General features: G+C 40.8%; 1 protein-coding gene across 4 annotated transcripts in view; it reads right to left on the minus strand.

The window, feature by feature from the left end:
* The window catches only part of tprb (translocated promoter region b, nuclear basket protein), a 48364-nt gene that overhangs the window by 1881 nt on the left and 27869 nt on the right, over positions 1 to 18614 (minus strand). The window contains exons 33-48 of one of the 4 annotated variants that reach the window (XM_057841350.1): positions 18323 to 18512; positions 17841 to 18055; positions 17690 to 17757; positions 17394 to 17590; positions 16929 to 17219; positions 16680 to 16840; positions 16514 to 16594; positions 15305 to 15490; positions 10296 to 10451; positions 9451 to 9544; positions 8453 to 8562; positions 5938 to 6012; positions 5751 to 5842; positions 5570 to 5667; positions 5386 to 5484; positions 3052 to 3202 (exon numbers count right to left, since the gene is read on the minus strand). In XM_057841350.1, coding sequence (XP_057697333.1) covers positions 3052 to 3202; positions 5386 to 5484; positions 5570 to 5667; positions 5751 to 5842; positions 5938 to 6012; positions 8453 to 8562; positions 9451 to 9544; positions 10296 to 10451; positions 15305 to 15490; positions 16514 to 16594; positions 16680 to 16840; positions 16929 to 17219; positions 17394 to 17590; positions 17690 to 17757; positions 17841 to 18055; positions 18323 to 18512 — 2264 coding nt within the window. Of the gene's footprint in view, positions 1 to 3051; positions 3203 to 5385; positions 5485 to 5569; positions 5668 to 5750; positions 5843 to 5937; positions 6013 to 8452; positions 8563 to 9450; positions 9545 to 10295; positions 10452 to 15304; positions 15491 to 16513; positions 16595 to 16679; positions 16841 to 16928; positions 17220 to 17393; positions 17591 to 17689; positions 17764 to 17840; positions 18056 to 18322; positions 18513 to 18614 lie in introns of all 4 variants that reach the window. The other 3 variants (XM_057841351.1, XM_057841349.1, XM_057841348.1) reach the window with 3 other exon arrangements.

Here is an 18614-nt window from a genome sequence, read left to right on the forward strand (position 1 = left end):
GTGTTGACAGCTATGAGCTCTCACGGATTTCCGACTTACGTTCTCACTTTCATTTTACCGTATCAATCCATGGAAGAAACATTTATTCATCATGAGGAAACGAGCAAGTTATACAGCAGCCTTTAAAAGAAAAGTCACATCTGTTTTGTTTTCTCCTAGATTCTGGTAAGTTGGAGAAGTTGTCAAATCATATTATTACCGTAAATATTGTCAGTTTACGGTAATGTTTTGAACTACCAATGTGCTATGCTTGTGCTGTGTTTCACCAGTCAGTAAAATGACATCTCTGTATCTGTACACAAGCTCTGTTTTCTTCTAAAATTAGGGTGCGCGTTATAAACGGGTACAATAATTTCCCCTAGATTTTACAAGTAAATTTGGGGTGCGCATTATACACGGGTGCGCCTTATATTCGGGAAATTACGGTATGTCAAATACAAATACAGCGATTACAAAGTAAACACTACAAACTTTCTTTAAATAAAGGACTACTTACGTTTGATCATTGATAGGCATGTAAAAACCTCGCCTCATGCACATGAGCTGCACGTTAGCTTCACAACAACTGCAGCCGCCCTCCTCCATGGAACGAAAAAATTGCTCTACGCCGGGCGGTTTGCCAATCCGCAAAGACAATCGACAACGCAGTCGTCATGTCAAATAATCCGGGCTAGTTATGTGTGATTTTCCGCTTGGAAGACTTTGAAACATCACTCAGTTCGGGTTAGCATGTCGGCTAGCTGTCACGCCTCCTGGTTTGTTTACATTCTCCGAAGCCGGGGAAGGGAAATGACATATGTCCGATTTAGGTGTCATAAAATATCGTTCGGGAGGTGCGACAGTAAAGGTGAAGTCGACAGTTTTGACCATTATGGAGTAATTTTGCCATGTCGTCCTGAATAAGTGCATTTTTATTATTTCATATTCCATTTAGCACAAGACTTATTTGTCATGACCACGTCGTTTATTTAGCAACTGGGAAAAATACTAGGATAAAAACAATATCCTGTAAAAATATTGAAGTAAAGAGACAGAAAAAATGACATTTTGCAGCTCTCGTCGTGTTTTCCTCGTTGTGAATAGTTCCCCCTCGATGGGCTGACTGGTCCTTCTTAAGCCATTTATATAGCTATTGGGGAAAAATACTTGGATAAAAAGAATATCCTGTAAAAATATTGGAGTAGAGAGACTGAAACAATGACATTTTGCGGCTCTCTTCGTCGCGTTTTCCTCGTTCTGAATAATTCCCCCTCAATGGGCTGAATAGTAAAACCGATGAGCCCAGTCTCCCGCTGACGTCATCCACCTGTTGGGGACGCTAAAGCCCTATAATGGTTGGCGTGGCTAACCGGCAGATTAAAAGACTAATTTCTCGTCATCTGCGCTCTGCTAAATTGTTAAATATAGTCGAATTGTCTCAAAATTTAATTCGAATTCACATAATAATGCCATTTAAGACCTTTTTTCTCCTGTCGTATGCTCTTTAAAAGGTTAAAACGTAAAAAGGACTTCATTTATGTACATTTAACCTTTTAAGCAAATTTACCCCATGATGCCTATTGTGGTGAATTACGCTTTGTTCAGACCACAGGTCTTAATGCACGAATCTGATTTTTTCATGTTTTTCCGACTCAAAAGAGGCATTAACTTGACGGTCTGAACGTGACAAGTCGCATAGAAGTGGACCATTTCAAATCCGATCTGGATCACTTTCGTATGTGGTATAAATCCGATCTGGGCCACATTTTTCCAGAATGTGGCGGCGGTCTGAACTGTCAAGTCACCCAAATCGGAATTCATGCAGCAATTACGTCAACAAAGAGCAAGAGCAGCACGCAAGACTGCAGCGTTGTAGCTGTTCATTAGCGTTAGCGCCTAGCTTAAACTCAGCTTTTACTCTGCAGGAGGTTGGCTGACCACAGTCAAAGAAATAAAATGAAGAAAAGGATAAGCCTGATTACGTTCGGTTTCTTACTGTGCACCAAATGAGCAATATTTCAGTATTGCTTACATGGCTGAGTCGTGGCAAACTGACGCACACACATAAGGCTTATGTGTGTGTGTCATGCACGCACAATGCGTATTATTTGTTTTAGTGCGTCTGCGCATGCGGGTCAGTTTCCTCAGCGCATGTCGGACTGCGAATTAGTGCGCATGAGTAATACTTGAATGGGCTCAATGGACAAAGGCAGTCTGAACGGGCACGCCAAAAAAACATGACAACAAATCGGAATTGTGCATCAAGACCCGCAGTATGAACCTAGCCTTACTGACATTCCAGATCAAAGCCTCAATGTTTATTTTACCATAGATGCTTGTTGTCGCTATTCTGCTTTATACATAAATTTACTTTAGTCTTAGTTTTGTATTTGTTATTTTATATTATCATTTTATTTTGTATTTTATTTAATTTAATCTACTTGATTTAACATCCACTTGTAAGTAAAAGGTGAAAGATGTTTTAAATCTTAACTCAGTTACTGCCATTGACAGTGAAATCCATTTAACTGGGCTGTCTGGCATTGAGTGATTATCGTTGGATTGCTGCCAGGTTCCCAGTCAAAACGGATTGGACGTTTATCACCGTCAAAGGCTTTTTTTCCCGGTATCGTATTGAGACTTGGCAAAATCTCAAAATGAGGTGACTGTCTCAGATGCAAAAATATGCGATCGGTACATACCTACTTAAAATCTTTACATAATAGGAATAATAGGAAGTTTGATTTTTTTACAACATTCTGTAATATTATTATTACAATACAGGCTGCATAAATGTTTTGTTCAGTGTATAGACTGTGTGACATACAGTATGGCAGTACTAAAAGTGGTTACATTTAGAGTTCAAAAAAGTGCCAAAGGCAGTCATAAAGCAACAATTTACCCAAAAAGAGGAGGGTTTTGGTGACGCCATACATAACCCTATTAAAATAGCTATTCAATTTGGAGAGCTTTAAGCAATACGGAAGTGTGAAATCCATACAATAAAGCACCGAAGAGTTTTACTGCCCGACGTATCAACACTAAAAAAGGGCAGCACTGCTGGTTACTTACTTATCAGGGTCCGACTCCAGGAAGATGTCATCCCTTTCCTCGCTTGTACTGGCTGTGCCTGGCGCAAGGAGGCCAGGAGTGGATGTGCTCACCATGGGAACCGACTGAGAGGCCTGCTCTACTGAGTCTGATGGAACCACCTCAGAGAAGACTAATAGGTGGAAAAAAGCAAATGTTTATGTGCAGATTCTTTAAAGAAGCACTAAAATCATTTTTTTCAATATTTTAAAAGGTTCTGGTTAAAGCAGTACTTCTCAAATAGTGGGGCGCGCCCCCCTGGGGGGGCGCAGAGCAATGCCAGGGGGGGCGCATGTGACCTCGGGGAACATGTTTTATGTGGTTTATTTTTTTTGCCGTACTGGAATAAAGTGTACTTGCACATCCACTCAGTAGGTGGCAGTGGCGCGCTCATTTTCAGAGTGCGCGCAGTATTTTTGAACTAAGGAAGAGCACTCAGCACACACAGACAACAGATATGAAGAGCAGTGTGCCACCGCCATTTTCGAAAGCCGTTTTCCGACCGGACTCACTCACGCAGCGACCCACTGTCTTGTCCGGTTCTCACGTCGCCGCCCGAGAAGTGCCATTTTCGGCTTGGGATCGTCACGACGACTGCCCTCACGTACGGTTCTACCTCGGCCGCCGTGAATGCGCTTTTTTTTCGTGCCGTTTGCCTTTTAGCTTTGACTTTTAATACAGTGGGTGATGATGAAAGACCACTGTTTACTGTGTCTAAAAATAATTATAGCAGACAGCAAGAAGCCAAATCAATCATTGTTAAGCCGCTTGATTTTTTCAGTGAAAACGTGCCGTATATTGCCAACAATCGTCCTGCTTTGTCAGTGTTATATCAGTAAGCCAGTGAGCATTGTTAGCATGCTAATTGAAAAATAACTCCACATCATTGCAAAGGAGGTAAATACTGTGAGCAGCAAAAATAAAAACTGTCCTGTCCAAGGACACTCCCCCCCCCCCCCCCTCCTTTTATTCAGATTTGTTTTTTCGGTCAAATTTTTTGGCACATTGTCCTCATGAGTGAATGTTTCTAATCAATTTTAATTTGGTATTATTTACTGATTTTATTACATTTTATTTTTCTGTATCAAATGGTCAAAAATGTACCTTGAGTGTATTTTTTAGTTTGGATGTGAATTTTTTTTTTTAAATTCAGGCAATTTGATGCACATCAAGTCTTCTCTGTTACAAACAAAACAATGTTTATAATAAAGTTATACTTTATTATAAGTTGATTTATTATAAGTTTATTAGAAAAAAAGGACACAATGTTAGGCAGATGCGTATTTATAATAGTAATTTTATAGACAAATGATACTATTTACAGTGGCGGCAGAGAGTTTGGGGGGGGGGCGCGAAACATTTACGTCTTCCTTGGGGGGGCGTGACAGAAAATAATTGAGAAGCACTGGGTTAAAGTGTGTCATCCGTATATTTAATTTGATTGCGATCGCATTTCCAACTTAAATCATTCAGCAAACGGTAGATTTTGAAATTGGTCAGAGTGTACCGTGACACCGTGCCTGCCTAATGCAAGTAACTTCCCTTTTCGTTCTTCCTACACACCCCCTTAACTTGGAGCGCTGAGGAGGCAGGCAAGCTTGTTGCCGCTTCCTGGTTTTAAACTGAGCCAAATCAATAATGCAGTGTCCAAATATAAATATATATATATGTGCATTTGCTATGGTTTAGTACAATACTTTGTCATATGACTAGTTCCTGTCTTTGTCACTTTCTTCCCCCACGCCACTGCTTGCTGTCTAGCCAGCTGAGAGGCACTCTGAGGACTGGCCTCCTCATCTGGTCGTCGATCAAACCCCCTCCCTCCCGCATCCTTGACGCATGCAAGAGGACTATGACCTCCACCCTTGACGCAATGTGTTTAAGTAGAACGAAGCAATACGTGAGCATTTTGTAACCAGATAGCCTCAGTGAAAGCTTACTTCCCGGCTGAAATACGCCTCTGTGCGCAGTTGTGGAACCTCACTCAAGCGAGTGAATAGTTTATTTTTGTATCAGTCATTGACAGACAATTGTAGTCCGGGTGTCTGCGATGGGCATTGCCAATGCCCACGAGGTTCTGACTGACACATCGACTCCACCGACAACCAATCAGAGCAAAGAGTGTTCAAATTAGATGCAGAATTAATAAGAGCCCAAAGGGACCAACTACAGTAGCCTGAACAATGATATTTTGGGTACTCAATGCAAATTGTTGTGCAAACCTCGTAAAATGGCATCTAAGGTTATGAAAAAATATATGTAAGACAAACTTGAGTGCAACTTTCATTAAGTATTTCAATGAGAACCAAGTAATACCTGTTGCCAATTGTGGTAGTGGTGTGGTAGGAACACTGCGTCCGCCAGACTCTTCTTCATGAGATGCTAGAAACAAGGGGCTGTCAAACATCCCTAGACCTGAAGACGGTGGCAATCAAATGAAATGTTTTGCTACTTAAAGTGAGTTCACAGAAATCACAGATGTGGCGGTGGTGGTTTGTACCTCCTTGTGCTGCGAGCTGGCCGAGATCTGAGCTTGTCTGCGGCACGTCGTCTGATTGGCCAAAACGGAAGGTCCGACTTGCAGACACTTGGGGAGAACTGCAAAAGGGAACAACTTCAGGCTGCTTCCCAACTGGCACATGTTCCATCAACATCACAATCACGGAATAAGTGATACTTACTTAACGGCCTGGTCAAAACTATCCGAACGGTGTGGCACCACCAATGTGGGAGCGTTGGGTACCATCCGGTCCTCGTCGTCAATGAGGTGCTGCTACAGAGAGCACCAGATGGTTACAATATTTTAAGTTAAGCGCTGAGGGGAACGTTCCGGTCTGGCATGTCTGAAATATTGCAGATGTGACTTACAGCACTACTGGGGACCCCAGAGAGCTGAGGGACCCTTCCCACCGACTGGCGACGAACAGGGATGCGCTGAGACATCTGATATGAACAAGAAAAAGGAAAAACTGGTTTATTTTTTTTCTTGCCAGTTCAATATGGCTGCACGACGTCTTGGGCTGACGCCTACGTTGTAATGTTGTGCTTATATGATCCTTGGACAACATTTGTCCGTAAGTATGTTTGTTGTAAAGAATGTACATATTATGCTAGTAAGCGAAATGTTCTATTTTTTGTATGAGACGCTTTTTGTTTATGTTTAGTGAACCTGTATAGCATGCTAAGCTAACGTTGTTGCTAATGCAATGCTTGTGTACTTTTTTGTTGTTGTATTTTAAAGCGGTCTAAAGAGGACAATGGTTTGAGGCTATTTTATTAATAAATCAGATGAAAAAGGGAGAAGTCTGATTATTAAGGCGTCGGTCACTAGCTGTCTAGCTTTGGAAAAAGTAGACGCTTCGGAGTGGGGACAGCATAGACAGATTTAAATGACAGTAGAGTGAAATGCCCACTACAGTCCTTATGTACCGTATGTTGACTGTACAGTGGGGAGAACAAGTATTTGGGGAACGGGAAAACCCATTGGCAGTGTATCAAATACTTGTTCTCCCCACTGTATATATCCATCTTGTGTCTTATCTTTCCATTCCAACAATTTATTTTACAGAATATATATATAATTTACAGAAAAATATGGCATATTTTATAGATGGTTTGTATTGCGATTAATTACGATTAATTAATTTTTAAGCTGTAATTAACTTGATTAACAATTTTAATCGTTTGACAGCCCTAAAAAAAACGTTTAAAAGGGTAAATATATGAAAAAGAAAATCTCGACCACTCCTTGATGTCTGCGATTTCTGCATCGCAACCCTTGTTATATTACCATGTTTCGCCCATAAAATCCCCCAAAAATCCAGCTGTGGCCATTCATAGCTGTGTCTTGACACTCAGTGATACATGCTACATGGGGTTTTTGGATCGAAACAAGGTAAGTACACGATAATATCTCAAAGTCATGGCGTCTGTAATTCTGCTCTCGTGTGCTCTCACCTCCAGATAGGGTTTTGCTTTTAAAAAAAAATTTTTTTTTAAAGAAATGCCCTATTGTTCAAAATTTTTCTTCCCCCAGAAAATTGACATTTTAAGCTTTTCAATAATGTATCACACATGCATATCGAACAATTTTGAAAGTTGGCCAAATTGGGGGTCTCAGGGCGGAACTTCAAGTCACCAGTTTTTTTCGCCATATACATATGGCGGAAAACAGTTTCTGCTCTTGCACCCATCTTTAAAAGAAACTGCAGGATTTTAAGCCAAAACAACTGTTGTGTTTGATAGAAGAATATGTCTATATACTGCCATAGCAGATTCAAGGTGCATTAAGCCCCCAAACTATTTTGAATTTGTCCGTTTTACCCTGAAAACCCCTGTTTACAGACGTCACGCAACCGCTTTTGTTTCAACCTAGCCATAAAAAGAATTATATACATTATTCAAAATGTCTGTCATTTTTAGCTCAAAATCATTAATTGATGTCTAATTTTAAAAAACGACTTTAAAAAATTATTCACTCGCATATTTTAAACAAATTACATCACAATGAAAAATTTGGCGTCTGTAAAAAAAGTCACGGATATCTACCTCATAACTATCGCTTAATTGTACTTTTTTTGTTACTGTTGCATTTTCACCGGTATATTAGATAATAAATAATCGATCCAAACATAGAAAAATTGAAAAATAACGTTTAAAATGGTAACTATATGAAAAAGAAAATCTCAACCACTCCTCGTTGTCTGCGATTTCTGCATCGCGACCCTTGTTATATCACCATGTTTCACCCATAAAATCCCCCAAAAATTTGGTTGTGGCCATTCACAGCTATGTCTTGACACTCGGTGATACATGCTACATGGAATTTTTGGATCGAAACATGGTAGGTACGAGATATCTCGTTAAAATCGTGGCATCTTTAATTCTGCTCTCGCGTGCTCTCGTCTCCAGTTAGGGTTTTGCTGTTTAAAAGACAAAAAAATGTTTTAATGCCCTCCTGTTCAAAAATTTTCTTCTCCCAGAAAATTGAGATTTTAAGCTTTCCAATGATATATCACACATGCATATCGGACAATTTTGGAATTTGGCCAAATTGGGGGTCTCAGAGCGGAACTTCAAGTCACCTGAGTGTTTTCCCCCATATTTATATAATTGAGACAGGGTATCCACAATTGTGAACATTACATTTTGCGACATATAGGCCACACTTGGAACGTGATGATCACATTTGTGGGTGACAGGTTTTAATGGGGGTTTTAAAATTAGCAAAGTCACTTGTCCTACATTTTTACCTGAATTATGAGTTTAAAAAAAAAAACAAACAAAAAAACAAAAAAACAAAAAAAAACAAACAAAAAAAAAAACCAATTAATTTAATCAAAAAAGAAAGCAAGTAGACTAGATCAGATGATTCACTCCGTACCTGAGTTGGGGGTAGTGAATGTGCTGGTCTCCTTGGTGATTGGGGCATACGTATACCGGAGCTTGTGATGGGTTGTTCAGTAGAGAAGGCTTCCATTGTCGTGGCCTCGACTAAAAAAATTGATAGATGTGATCATATATGATGGTTGTTTGAAATAATGGGCTTTATTGCAGTATCTTACAGTAGTCTTATGGTAGAGTCCCTACCGAAGTTTTTTTTTTCTTCCCAGGTTTTTTGTTTTGCATGTCCGTGATTTGAACAGTCATTTCAATGCTGCGCTAAAATACATTGTGCATCACAAAATTTAGCGTTCAGTTTTTGCCTTGGCTATGAACCTAAGTAGCCATGTTCTATGCTGTATTACCATTAAAACGTCAGAAAATCACAGCGGACATTTGGTATAGTCATTTCATACGCTAAAACATTGTTATCGTTTGCTGACACAGTCAAAATTGCGGCTGTGAACTCAATAGATATAAATTTTGAGGTATTTCACCATTTAGTTGAATGAGGAAGAACACATTTCTCTGATCCCTCCATTGTTATCTATGTGTGTCTATGCATTTTTGTCTGTTTTTGTCGGAGCTGATTTTCAAAAATAAAAACATTTTTTTTAACAGTCAATTATTTTCATATATTACACATGAGTGGTCCTCGCGCTGAATAACAAAGTAAAGCACTCAGTGACTTGGATATGTAATTTAAATCTGATTACTGGTTTGGAAATGGCAACACATTACATTATTTTTTACTGGAAAATGCTTACTTATTAGTGTAACGTGTTACTGGCATCAATGAGTAGGAGCATTATTGAAAAGACTAAAACAGGGATAAGACAGTTTTTGCCATCCTCTCCGTCAGACAGACAACATTACAGCTCTCTAAGTCACGGTGAAGCATTCGATAATTAATTAGATGACGGGACAGGTTGTGAGCACACTGGGCGAAGTCTAAGGTGGAGCTACACGTGCGCATTAACAACATTTCCTGGATCTTACAGCTGGTCGTCTGGGAATCTGCAGGCCTCTGGGTGGAGTCGGACGCCCCCAAACTCTCCTCAGTCTCTGTCCCCGGGTCAGTTACATCAGCTCCCTGAGAAGAGGAAAGACCACAAAAAAGCGAGAGGTGTGTGTAAGAAAATCTAAGTGCAAATAACTTCTGAAAAGGGTAAAAGTGAACAGAATATACAGATGGCCAGAAAATGGTTGGAAAATAAGGATAAGCACTAAACATGAAATACCTTCATTGTCACACAATGATAAAGTTTAATTACCGGTAATGAAACAGTTGAACTTAAAAGCCTAAACGAAATCATTTTCTTTGCTCCCGTTTCTTTGGAGGTCTAACTCCTGCTTTATTACTGGTACTTGCTTTTTAATGCCAGTCTTGGTCATTTTGAGCCAGCTGGCAACCGTTTTTCTTTCCAGAAAAGCTTGTTAATAATCAAGCTTTTATTACAGAACTCCCGAGTTACACAAAAACAACACGGGTGGCGGTTTGAAAGTTTGCAGATGATCATGCTACTTTCACTGGAGCAGAATACAAGTGACACAACAAATTGGCACTGTCCAGACATTGACTCATCATCGCTGTACATGAAAACCTTTTGTTTGGGTTTTAGTTAACTGGTGAATTAAACACACCGAGACAGCAACGTATGAGACAGAGGTAAGATTCTGCTGGGATTGGGGTGGAAAAACTGAGTTGTTGTGCTGGAAAGAGCAGAGGAACTCAGATATTGTGGGAAGTGTTAAGAAATTGGTTGGAAATGACAAATGTGTTGGGTGAATGTACATGTCAAAGCTGTCAGTGTGGGTAGTAGACAGACGTGTGCTAATCAAACCTCTGTGTCATCTCCTTCGTAGACCTCGTTGCCCTCTCCACTGCCCTCGTTACTCTCCTCTCCCTCTATTCCCCCATCATCCTCCTCCTCCTCTTCTTCGTCATCTTCGTCCTCCTCCTCCTCCTCATCTTCCTCTTCATCGCCCTCATCGTAATCCTAAAGATAAAATGCAACATGGTTATTTAAAAAAAAAAAAAAAAAAAAAAAAAGAAGAAATATGATAAATGGAGAGAAAAAGTCGTAGTAGTGTATGAATTACATATAGATGGGAAATGTTATTTCATCAAAGAACAAAAAAAAAAAAAAAAAAAAACATTAAAAATAATAAAATGAACAACAGAAAAAAAGGTGTCGGCTAACACAATATTAATCAGATATGTATAAGCTAAACAAAACGATAGATTGAGAGTTTGGTAACAAGTCCTCATTTAGAGTGAATACCAAATCCTATAGCGTCTTCATCTTCCGTATCATATCTGAACAACTTTGCCAATTCTGGAAGTAGAAGGCACGCTCAGAGTGCCTTTCTCGTGGCTGTCAGGCTGGGGTGGGGATTATACAGTGGGGCAAATAAGTATTTGCTCAACCACCAATTGTGCAAGTTCTCCAACTTGAAAAAATTAGAGAGGCCTGTAATTGTCCACATGGGTAAACCTCAACCATGAGAGACAGAATGTGAAAAAAAAAAACAGAAAATCACATTGTTTGAATTTTAAAGACTATTTCCAAATTAGAGTGGAAAATAAGTATTTGGTCACCTACAAACAACAAAGATTTCTGGCTGTCAAAGAGGTCTAACTTGGTCTAACTGTAACTAGCTCCAATTGTTACCTGTATTAATAGCACCTGTTTTAACTCATTGGTATAAAAGACACCTGTCCACACCTCAGTCAGTCACACTCCAAACTCCACTATGGCCAAGACCAAAGAGCTGTCGAAGGACACCACAGACAAAATTGTAGACCTGGTAGAAACACAGATTCTCGTGTTTGGAGGATAAAGAATACTGAATTGTATCCGAAGAACACCATACCCACTGTGAAGCATGGGGGTGGAAACATCATGCTTTGGGCTGTTTTTCTGCAAAGGGACCAGGACGACTGATCTGTGTAAAGGAAAGAATGAATGGGGCCATGTATCGAGAGATTTTGAGTGAAAATCTCCTCCCATCAGCAAGGGCTCTGAAGATGAGACGTGGCTGGGTCTTTCAGCATGACAATGATCCCAAACACAGCCAGGGCAACAAAGGAGTGGCTTCGTAAGAAGCATTTCAAGGTCCTGGAGTGGACTAGCCAATCTCCAGATCCCAACCCCATAGAAAATCTGTGGACTGAGTTGAAAGTCCGTGTTGCCCAACGACAGCCCCAAAACATCACTGCTCTAGAGGAGATCTGCATGGAGGAATGGGCCAAAATACCAGCAACAGTGTGTGAAAAGCTTGTGAAGAGTTACAGAAAACGTTTGGCCTCTGTTATTGCCAACAAAGGGTACATAACAAAGTATTGAGATGAAGTTTTGGTATTGACCAAATACTTATTTTCCACCATGATTTGCAAATAAATTCTTTAAAAATGAAACAATGTGATTATTTGTTTTTTTTCCCCACATATTCTGTCTCTCATGGTTGAGGTTTACCCACGTTGACAATTACAGGTCTCTAATATTTTCAAGTGGGAGAACTTGCACAATTAGTGCTTGACTAAATACTTATTTGCCCCACTGTATAATACACAAGTCAAACCGGCGTTTAAGTCTTAGGCCTAACTGAGCTATAAAATAAATAAAATAAATAAATAAATAAATAAATAAATAAACAAACCACACAACAAAAAGTTTGTTTGTGGTCCGTCTTGATTGTTATATATAAATTTCATTGTGGTTTAGTAGAGAGTTGGAGTGCTGAAAATTGTCTCAATATCCAATTATTTATGGACGTGAATCTAGATCGTCTGGTAAACCTTCAACACAGCAGGCCGATGAACAGTCCACACCGGTGCAGATACGTCAGCAAACCACCGCGCCATTCTTCACTTGTGAAGAAAGGTTTCAGGAATAAATTGATATACAGTGTATCACAAAAGTGAGTACACCCCTCGCATTTCAGCACATATTTAAATATATCTTTTCATGGGACAACACTGACAAAATGACACTGTGACACAATGAAAAGTAGTCTGTGTCCAGCTTATATAATAGAGTTAAATTTATTTTCCCCTCAAAATATAGCCATTAATATTTAAACCCCTGGCAACAAAAGTGAGTACACCCCTTAGAAACTACATCCCTAAATGTCCAAATTGAGTAGTGCTTGTCATTATCCCTCCAAAATGTCATGTGACCCGTTAGTGTTACTAGGTCCAGGTGTGCATAGGGAGCAGGTGTGTTCAAATTTGTAGTGCAGCTCTCACACTCCCTCATACTGGTCACTGAAAGTTCCAACATGGCAAAGAACTCTGTAAGGATCTTAAAAGACGTATTGTTGCGCTACATGAAGATGGCCAAGGCTACAAGAAGATTGCCAACACCCTGAAACTGAGCTGCAGCACAGTGGCTAAGATCATCCAGCATTTTAAAAGAGATCGGGCCACTCAGAACAGGCCTCGGGTTGGTCATCCAAAGAAGATGAGCGCACGTGCTGAGCATCACATCCAAATGCTTTCTTTGAAAGATCGTCGCAGGAGTGCTGCAGAGATTGAAGAGGTGGGGGGTGGGGGTCACCCTGTTAGTGCTCAGACCATACGCTGCACTCTACATCAAATTGGTGTGGATGGCTGTCACCCCAGGAGAAAGCCACTTCTGAAGACCGTACACAACATGGATTACTGGAACCATGTCCTATGGTCTGATGAGACGAAGATTAATTTCTTTGGTTCCGATGGTCTCAAGCATGTGTGGCGGTGACCAGTTGAGGAGTACAAAGATAAGTGTGTCATGCCTATAGTCAAGCATGGTGGTGGGAATGTCATGGTCTGGGGCTGCATGAGTGCTGCAGGTGTTGGAGAGTTACATTCCATTGAGGGAAAAACGAACTCCAACATGTACTGTGAAATACTGCAGCAGAGCATGATTCCCTCCCTCCAGAAACTGGGTCGCAAGGTAGTGTTCCAGCATGACAATAACCCCAAACACACCTCCAAGATGACCACTGCTTTACTGAATAGGCTGAGGGTAAAGGTGATGGACTGGCCAAGCATGTCTCCAGACTTGAACCCAATAGAACATCTTTGGGGGGGTCCTCAAGCAGAAGGTGGAGGTGCGCAAAGTCTTAAATATCCGGCAGCAAGGTCAAACAAAGCTGTTTACATAAAGATGCCATGTGGAGTTTGTCACATTTTTACTCGCGACTGCCACCTCCGGCCTAAAGCATAACTGTAGCTTATGTGTTAAATTTGTGCATGCTGCTCAGCAATATCATCATGGAGGAGTGAAAGAGCATTCCAGTGGCAACCTGTGAAGCTTTGGTCAACTCCATGCCCAGGAGAGTAAAGGTAGTCCTGGATAATAGTTGTGGCCACACAAAATATAGACCAGGGGTCCCCAAACTACGTCCCGTGGGCCGGAAACGGCCCGCCTCAACATTTGGTCCGGCCCCCTGAACAATACCAGAGAGCATTTTGATCCCCCCCCCAATAGTGTTATTTATTTCCTGGCTTTTTTTCTGTAAGAACCCAGAAAAGGTTATTTGGTTATTATTTATTTAATTAAAAGTGTTATTGTAGGAAAGCCCCATTGCATGTTTGTGCTTTAGTTTGTTACTACGCTGGCCCTTTAAGGAAAGCGACGCACGCACGAGTCACTTTCTTCCCTTCATTGGCGCGCACGAGTTACTGTCTCTCCTCCCTTCACTGCCAGTGTTCACGAGTCACTTTTTCCTTCTTTCACTGCCTGCGGTTCGTTCCTCAAGCTGCCGTCCTGTTTAGTGGCAATCCAAGTGTTGTGTGTGAATGAGAGAGGTGGGTACAGTATATTGCAGAAGTGTGCCTTGGCAGTGCATAAACACGTTTGGCAAGATGAGTTACCTGCTTGGGGTCCCTTGTATTCGTTAGCTGCCGTGTGCTAACCTTTAGCCGCTAGCGCTAATGGCTAACGCTAATCGTTGGCCCCTTTGGCTACATGGTGGAGGCTGAATTTTGTTTGTTGCCAATTCACTTATCTAAATTGTTAGTTATTTTCCTGCTTAATGTGTATGCTCATTATTGTGAATAATTAGCATTGTATGCATGATGTAAGCAGTGTATTTCATTTTTATTATATTTAATGTTGTTCCTGTTAATTTAGACATGTTTATAATAAAGTATATGTTTATAGGTTATATATATTATATTACTGACATGTTATATGGTTATCTTGTATTCACAGAAACCACAATGCAACAAAATAAATCTCATACTCCTTTCATCATCATTAAAGGAAACAAATCCTGAACGTCCCCTGTTGATTCTCTGATCGGAGTCACAACTCTATAGCGTCCTCGGCTTTATACCACACACCCACAGAGGGATCCCCAGTCAAATGAACCCTCTTTTTCAGTTACTATTACTTTTTATTATTATTTTATTTACTTTGGTTCCGTGAAGAATCCAAAAAGGGTTATTTGATTGTGGCTTTCTGAAAAACAATACATTTTTACATTTGGGCACTCCTGCAATCGTCACACTTGTTCTGTTACAAACTGACCACGGCCCCTCATCAGAGAAGGAAAAAGTTATGTGGCCCCCACAGGAAAAAGTTTGGGGACCCCTGGTCTAAAGTGATATACAATATTGCAATAATAGTTTTCTAGAATCGGGATTAATCGGGATCGAATCGTGATCCATGAATAGTGATACGAATCGTATATGATAAACTACACATTTTGCATGTGTTACTTAACAGAACAAAAAAAAAAAAAACACAAACGGGCCCAAGCAGATATTCATTAGTAAGATAATGGGACTAAAAAGCGAGAATGCGAGGGACTCACTAAAGTGTGTCTTCCCCTTTTATTTAATAAAAATTTTTAACCTTACCTGCTCATCTTCCTCTTCATCGCCTTCTTCTGGGTTTTCCTCACTCTCTGTGTCAGTTACTATAACTATTACTTCTAACTGCTGCTCAGGAGTTTCACTCTGTGCAAAAGTAACTTCTTGGTGCATGGTGGTAGATTGAGAAGCTGCACTCTCATCATCTTCATCCAGTGCTGCAAGCTCTTCAGTCTGCAAGGCCAAACAAAGCTGTTTACATAAAGATGCTATGTGGAGTTGTCACTTTTTTACTCGCGACTACCACCTCCGGCCTAAAGCATAACTGCAGCTTCTGTGTTAAATTTGTGCACGGCACGCATGCTTGTACAAAATGTAATGGCAGTTTTTTTGCCAAGCCGAGACTAGACTGAGGCTTTGTGAAACAGCGCTGCTGTCTTGGGGACACGCGTGGACATGCACAGGCGTGTGTTCGGGACATCAAGGGACATAAAAGAGGTTTTGCGGGCAGTCTCAATTAAAATGTCAGGGCTCTGTGTATTCATCAGGGCATTGGTGGAGAATCCATGGAGTGAGAAAAGTATTTTACATTAACACAATAAATTCTACATAGCACCTTCAAAAACACAATCAGAAATGTTTTTCTTAAAGTAACGGATTTTGACAACAAGGACGAGGTGGATTTCAGCCACTGTTAACACCAAACACAGAACAATACAATATCGATCCAGTGAGGAAAATAAATTTAATCGACCATTTCACATACTTTGGTCAGGAGACATTTTTTAATAAAATGATAGGAAGAAATTCATATTCTGACATTTGGTACACGATCAGGACTTGGTTTGACCAGTCAGCAGACATGCCTACAGTTTTTGTGACCCCTGATTTTGAAGCCCTATTGTAACATATACTTCAAATGAGTTGCATTTACAGTGACTTCTGTTTTACAAGACCTTTAAAGAAACTTTGTGATGGATGTGGGATTTGCTTTCCAAACGTAATGATCATATTTTGGGGTAGATCTAGTTCATATTGAGTAGTGGTGATTTTGTGAGAAAATATGATTCAGAGGACTGCTTACATTTGTCAAATCACATCACCTCCACCAAATCGACCAATACCCAGCTTTATACTTAGGTCAGAGATGCATTTCTATGTGACAATGTAGGAAGCGTTTCACATTCACATTTCTAGTATTTTACCAAATTTGCATTGGTAAAGTGATCTGAACTGTATTGGTTCATCATTACATACCTGACTGGCTTCTACAGCCTCTTGACTGTCTGTTGGTACCACCCCTTCTGCCTCAGCATTGTCATCCGCCATCATTTCTTCCTGAAAGAAGCACATGACACCAGCGTCTTTAGTACAATTCCAAATAAAGTAGGGAATTCATAAAAAAAGATGTGCAGCCTCTCACCTCTGGACCTACTCTCTGGATAAAACGTAGCTTTTTCGGAATGGGAGCCCTGGAGGAATCCTCCTGAAGGGCCTCAGTGTCTGTAACCATGGTGCTCGTACTTTCGTCTTCTTCACGTGCCCTTTTGGACACCGAGGAAGATGACCCAGGTGTCGCTGAAACTTGACAAAGTATGGCTTTCATTTTATTTGAACATTTTTTAAATTTAACCTATTTATTACAGAAGTTTTTTTAATCATTTCTTCCCACCAGTTCCAAAAACAGCAGAGGTGGAGGATGTTGAAGGCCATTCCACCTGTGAGCTCGGTGTAGCCTCAATTACAACAGGTGGCAACTCCTGACTGACTGGCTCTGCATGGGTGACGGTTTGCTGTTGCGTGGGCTGGACAAAGGCGGTGGCCTGTGTTTGGGTTTGCTGCACAGTTAACATAGGGCTGGCCAAAGTCGTTTGGATGTTGGGGCTTGCTGAACGCACAGAACCACTGGCACTCCCATACACAGTCACATGCTCTACTGGTGGACCTTCTGTAGCTTGCATGGCTGAAAAGCATTAAGTAAAATTCATTTAACAAATATAATATTCGCTAATCATTCGACATTGATTTCACAGCAAAGGAGTAAACAAAATTGGATGTAAATAATTGACATTTTAGAGTGGCTTCAAAAACATTATTTTAGAATGTTTTACTTTCAATGTGCCATTCCTAAGCTTACCTTCTTGTGTCTCAACTTGTGTTGTGGGCATGACAGTAGCAGTGGGTGTTGGAGTGGGCACAGGGGCTGGGGTGATCATTGGCCTGATGCTTGCCCTTGGAGTAGGTTTATTCCCTGGGTTGACAGCTTGTTTGCTGGCTGTGGCTACCACAGGTGTTGGCTTTATGTTGGCAGTCGGTGGCTCAGAGGTACTGGCACTAAGACCAAAGTTGAGAACACCGTCTGTTAACATCTGTATGACCCTGTGGCATTGGTTTCACCGAGGGAAGAGCTTTAGCGTTTGTTCCAATGTTTACCTGCCCCTGTCTGCAGCTGGGGTTGACTTAAGACTGATCTGTCTCTGTTCTGTGCTTCTCTGTTGCTCCTGAGGCTACATCATAACAAATGGTCATGCTCATATTTGATCTTTTTCCTCCACAGAACCAGAAAAACTAAGAACAGACTCACTTTGCTTGGACCCGCCTCAGCAGGCTCATCTCTTTGCTCTTGTCTCTCTTGCTGACCCCGCAGTTCTCTCAGTTCTCTCTCCTGTCGAGTAAACCGTCCTTCGTACTGAGACTTTAGGGCGCTTACACGCACGTCTAATTCCTCATTTTGCTGCTTTAGCTTTTCACATCGCTGCTTCAGCTCCTCGTTTTCCTTCAGCAAATCGTCTTTGGCAGCTGGAAATGACATGCGTATTTAAGCTCCAACAGAACACTAACAGTTAACATTGCAAACTGACGATAAAAACATAAAACTGTATGGACTCATTTAGTTGCTGTACTTTTAGAATTTGTCCGATTTTAGTGCTTCAGTGTTTTGCAGTTTTGTATTTATGTTTCAGTACTTTCACTAGTTTTGAAATGTTAGAATTTTGTAGTTACAGGATTACAAACTAAATATTACCATGTTTATGAAGGGAGTTGGTAGAGGGAATGCTCTCTTACTTGTAAGCTGGCTGATCCTTTGCTTGGCAAAAACAATAGCCTTCCTGGTTTTCTCCCCCTTGTCTGCCATCTGCTGTTTCAGTGTGTCCTCCTTCTCCTGCAGCTCTTGTCTCAGCCTGCCCAGTTCTGTCTGCAGTCTGGATGACTGTTCCTGAGCACTCTGCACCTCAATTTCGCGTTCTGCAACCACCTTTACGAAGTGAAATTCACAGCATGAAAAATGGCGTGCTTGCAGACAAACTGATTTTAAAATAAATGTATGGCCATAGACTTAATGGTCAAACAACCAACA

This window comes from Corythoichthys intestinalis, chromosome 7 (genome assembly GCF_030265065.1).
Source record: "Corythoichthys intestinalis isolate RoL2023-P3 chromosome 7, ASM3026506v1, whole genome shotgun sequence".
Classification (NCBI taxonomy): domain Eukaryota; kingdom Metazoa; phylum Chordata; class Actinopteri; order Syngnathiformes; family Syngnathidae; genus Corythoichthys; species Corythoichthys intestinalis.